Source organism: Vigna angularis, chromosome 10, assembly GCF_016808095.1.
Source record: "Vigna angularis cultivar LongXiaoDou No.4 chromosome 10, ASM1680809v1, whole genome shotgun sequence".
NCBI lineage: Eukaryota > Viridiplantae > Streptophyta > Magnoliopsida > Fabales > Fabaceae > Vigna > Vigna angularis.
The window spans coordinates 14,628,875-14,633,968 of record NC_068979.1 but is presented as its reverse complement, the minus strand read 5'-3'; the positions used below and the strand labels follow the sequence as shown (position 1 = coordinate 14,633,968).

General features: G+C 40.4%; 1 protein-coding gene across 1 annotated transcript; it reads right to left on the bottom strand.

Moving 5' to 3' along the window:
• Positions 1-242: 242 nt before the first annotated feature.
• LOC128194336 (uncharacterized) lies at positions 243-2,759 on the bottom strand. Its single transcript, XM_052869755.1, has 2 exons — positions 2,648-2,759; positions 243-2,466 (listed from the first exon to the last, which is right to left on the bottom strand). Exon 2 carries the CDS (start codon positions 2,462-2,464, stop codon positions 1,979-1,981), a length of 486 nt encoding a protein of 161 aa, XP_052725715.1. The 5' UTR covers positions 2,465-2,466; positions 2,648-2,759; the 3' UTR covers positions 243-1,978.
• Positions 2,760-5,094: the final 2,335 nt, after the last annotated feature.

The following is a 5,094-nucleotide window of genomic DNA, read 5'->3' as shown; positions in this document are numbered from 1 at the left end:
TAAAGCTTCAGCTACTGTTAACAGATTGGCAAGTGTACCAAATCGCACAAGTAATATAAAATGGTAACACCAAGTATCGTATCCTAGAGGACTCTCGGCACTAAACAATCGTGTGATAAGTTAATTAATTAAGACTTAAAAGAAACAAGATCATTGGTTTGCGATGCAAAAACATAAAATAAAATATGAATGCAAATTGATCAATAGTAGAGTAACACAAAGATGAACGAATGTTGATTAATATGAGATGAATATGTTGTTGGGGTTAGATTTCACAAAGTTCCCTCTCATGTATACAAGAATTCCTCTTTATGTATTAATGTTAACGTCACTCACTAAAGTACTTAGAACCCAATCCCTTGGCGCAATAAGCTTGCCTTAATTCCTAGTTCGTGCAATTCCTAGCGTTCCTAGAAAATTAAGTCTGGAGATCAAGAGCTTAATGCGACCAAGTACTCATACCCTCATCCCTGAGATATATTACCCTTGGGAAAATTCAACAAGAACCTAAATTGTAAGGAACCTCCCGACACTCATGCAATTCATAAATCATGCAACTAAATGAGTTGAATAGAGCAAGCATTAAAACAGATGAATTCCCTAACAATTAATGAATAAAGCATATATTATTAAGAATCAATTCAAATACATGAGAGTTCACAAGGTTTCATCATTCCCCAACAACAAATAGAGTTTAGTTCCCCATAAACATGGAGAAACTAGATGTACAATGGAAAAACATGAGATAGTAAAACCCTAAAAGTAGAAGAAGAAGCTTCCGCCTCCAGATCCGCCTTTAGAGAGTAAAAGAGTGTGTTGTTGTGTTGCTCCAGCCAGAGATACAAAACCTAGAGCGCCTGGGTTCTTTAAATAAAGTTGGAAAAGAGTAGAAAGAGGGCCCGGTCCAAAAGAGTCGAAACAGAGCAAAAACTGGGTCGGATCAGCAATACGCAACGTTCGGGCGACCAATTTGACTGCCCGGGCGATGGATGTCAATTTCCGAAAGGCTTGAGCCTCCAATTTCGCCTAGGCTTCGAGAGCAGCGAGTGTTGATGTTTCCATGCTCAAGCCTCCTATAGGTCGCCCAAGCTTCGTGCGGTTCCCTCTTCTGGTGCTTTTCTAGGTCTTTCTGAGCTCTATATCCTTAGCACTTCATCTCTGCTTCCTGTATTAACTCATTTTCTATCAAAACAAAGGAAATTAGTCATAAAATCATCAAATTCAACCTCAACTCTCTTATTCACACAACTTAATAAAAAAAAACATGACTCCAAGCAAGTTTCTAAGTCAAAAAGGGTGTATTTAGTATCAAAATTACATCTCAGATAACGGTATTTTAAACCGTTATCAGCTGCTTCAGCTCTACCACTTTCCTGTGCTGGTTCAACAGGCCATGCCACATAGGTTGCAAAGTCATCCTGAGACATGAACTGTCTCTCAAGGAATGTGGACGTCAGTGTCCTCAAGAATGCCTGCTCGCCTGTCTAGAATCAAGCAAAGAATAATACATGTCCTGCATCTGAAAATGAGTGACATCATGGACTAGCTCCTGGGCTGGTGGTGGTGCTCTCCTGTGTGTCCTAGGCTGTTGTGGTGGTGGTGTTGGCTGGTCTGGCTCATCCACTATACAATAGTGAGTAAAGTAAGCTGCATCCAGCTTCTTTCTTGGACGCTCCCGTGGTGGCCTAGAACTATCAATACCAGCAGTCTCACAAAGATGGGTGACCAAGGAGGGATATCCCAGGGGTGCCTTGCTGGTTAAACCACGGGCACAACTTTGAATCTCATTGGCTATAACTTGCCCAATATTAATGCTGAGGCCCCTAAGAACACAATAGAGGAAGATGAACCTTTAGACAGTGATGTCTGATACATGGGAGCATGGCTGAATGTTGGCAAGAGAAAATGCCATCCAATACTGTGCCAAAAGCGTTAGATGAGGTCTAGTGATGTGAATGGGTGCCCCATACCTGTTCCTCTAAAAGTGCCCTCCAAGCACACATAGGGTTCGCTCCATGTCCTTATAGTCAACTCCTTCTAGCATGGACATGGCAAACTGACATTGCTCCCCTTCCCACTCTACACCAAGAAAAAAGTCAATGGTGTCGGCATTAAAGGCAACCTTCTTACCTCTTACGTAGCTAAAGTACGTCTCATCCTCTCCTTCCAATGCTTTTGCATTTGTGTAGAACTCTTTGACAATGTCTACATTGGCAGGAAAGGGGTAGGTTTCCAGGTGGCCCCAGTCTCTCTTGTTCAGCTCCCTTTCAAATTGAGGAGCCAAAGAAGGTATGTTGGCCACCTTCCTTTCCATCAGCAATCTCCTTCCCTCTACAGCTGGGAAGTACCTTTCATGAGCAGGAGTTCTGAACTTCTTTGAGTAGAACTGCTCCTTGTCCTTCCTCTTTGTTTCCTTTTCTTTGGTACTAAGGGTCTTAATCCTTTTGCCTGAAGAAGATGTCATTCCTGCACATAAAGATTCACAAAAACAATCCCATAAATCATCAAGCATTAGTCCCCAAAAATCACAAACTCATATTATTCAGAAAGAGGGAAAAATAGAGAACCCTCAACATCACCTTCACAAAACCGAATAGCCAAAAACAGAACAACCAGAAAATACACAAAATCTATCATTGTCGCTCACCGCTTGGGCGCCCCTCAGAGGGCGCTTGAGTGTCGCGTGGTGTAGCCAATTGTAACCTTGTTGTTTCTTTCCTTTTCCAAACCAGTTTCAACCAAGTTCGGACCAAAATTAGCACAATTTAATCGGTCCAAACAGTGGGAAATCAAGTATAGACAGTATAAAGCATCAAAAAATCAAACTTTCTCATCAACATTCTTTAAGAATCAACCTTTAAAATGCTCAATTCATAACATAACAAGAACTTACTAGGTAGAGGACGAAGATACAGATATTGAAGCTCAAATAGAGTGCACAAATTTGAACCCTAGCAGCCACACAATCAAAAACCCCAAACTTTGATGATTGGAAAGTGCAAAGCAAGTGAGAAGTAGGGTTTTTAGTGGAAAAGTGAGGGGGAAAATGAAGAGAGGACTTGGGAGAGGTGTTTAGGGAGGCTAAAGTGAGGAAAATCTGATAGAAGCGGTTTGGGCGAACCCTAGGGTGTGAAAAGAAGAAGTAGGCTGAAATCCCGCTTAAGCCCCAAAGTTAAAAGTCGAATCTATACTCTCGCCGCCCGGGCGCCCTTTAGAGGGTGCTCAAGCGTTGAGCAGCACTTTTCCCCCTTTGCTTTTTGGTTTGTTTTGGGTATTCCTGGCCTTGGGTTCTCAGATTCAACTTAGAATTTTCCAGTTTCTTTTCCCTATCCCTCACAATAGCACTCAGATCAAACAATTAATCTCTCTTCACCCCTCAAACATTCAGTTATTACAGACTAAGCACATTGGAATCAAACAAACATAAAACAAACAGAAATAAAATTCAAAAATCCAAACTAAAGAACATTAAACAAAATAAAAGTTTTTATAACACTAGGTTGTCTCCGAGTAAGTGCTTCTTTAACGTCATTAGCTTGACCTAATAGGCTCATGTCACATATTTGATCTTGGTGTTGTCTTTTCCTTCTCTACACCAACAGTTCTTTAGTAACTTCGTGTTCACCTTTTTGATTCTCCTGGAAAGTGGAGATTCAATCTCTATTAGTCCATCAATCTTGAGTTCTTTCACAATCCACAACTTTTTGTTGAATCTCACTGGAATGCCGGGTCTAAGTTCTTCATAATTCTCCAGTGAGTCTTGATGAGCACTTTTTCCTTTGTTGTCTTTTTCTTCTTCCTTTACCTATGACAAAAAACTCTTTTTACCTTTCTTACCTGGCTTGGCAAATTTAGTACTGGTCTCTGGTGCATCTCGACATACAGCTTTGAGACTAGTCTTCTTCACTTGGATTTTTTGCTAAGCATTGAAGACATTGAAAATCACCTCCTCTTCTTGGTCTTTAACTGCAATAGTTCCATCATCAACATTGATGATCACCTTGGCTGTTTTCATAAATGGCCTTCCAAGAATTATAGGGATCTCCAAATCTTCCTCTATCTCCATCACTACAAAGTCCACCAGGAATCTGAGATTGTCAGTTTGTACCATCACATCCTCCACCATACCATAGGGCTTTTTAGTGGATCCATCCGCCATAAACAGAGTCATCTTTGCAGGCTGGACTTCAAGACCACCAATATTTTCAAAAACATATATGGGCATCAAATTGATACTGGACCCTAAATCAATTAGGGCTTTCCCTATTTTATGGCTCCTGATAGTGCAAGGAATGGTGAAACTTCCTAGGTCTATAACTTTAGGAGGAGGTGCCTTCTGCAACATAATATTGCACTCTCCCTGTACCTCAATCGTTTCCCTCTAAATATTTCTTTCTTTTGAGGAGCTTCTTCAAAAACTTAGTATATTCAGGAATCTGCTACAATGCCTCAGTCACAGGAATTTTAATCCCTAATTTTCTGAAAATTTCTTCAAACCAACCTAGTTGCATCTCTTTTTCTTTTCTTGAACATTCTTTAGGGTGATGAAGATTTTTCTCTTTTCTCTCACTCTTTTTTCTTTCTTTCCTCTCTTCTAACTCAACTTTCTCTTTTCTCTCAACTTTTTCTTTTCTCTCTTCTTTTTCTTCCCTCTCTTTTAACTCAACTCTCTCTTTTCTCTCAACTTTTTCTTTTCTCTCTTCTTTTTCTTCCCTCTCTTTTAACTCAACTCTCTCTTTTTTCTCTTTATCTTTCTCTTTTTCTTTTTCCCTCTCATTTTCTACCCTCACAATATCCTTGCATTCTTCCTTGGGGTTAACTTCAGTATTAGCCCCAAAACTTTTGATAGGTATCTCTTCCAACTTCTTGGCTATTTGGCCAACCTGCATCTCGAGATTCTTGATAGCAGCTTCAGTGCTCTTTTGGGTGGAAAGGGTTGCCCGCATGAATTGTTGGAGAGTCACCTCAAGCTTTGCAGTTATGTCACCTAGAGAGGGTTGTTGTTGCCACTGTTGTTGTTGTTGTGGTGATCTATTAAATTGTCCACCAGTTTGCCCAAACTGACTTTGTCCCATGCTAGGATGAGATTTTCAC

Bases quoted from the DNA above. Each gene is read 5' to 3' on its own strand.
- LOC128194336 (XM_052869755.1), bottom strand. From the start codon at position 2,464: ATGACATCTTCTTCAGGCAAAAGGATTAAGACCCTTAGTACCAAAGAA.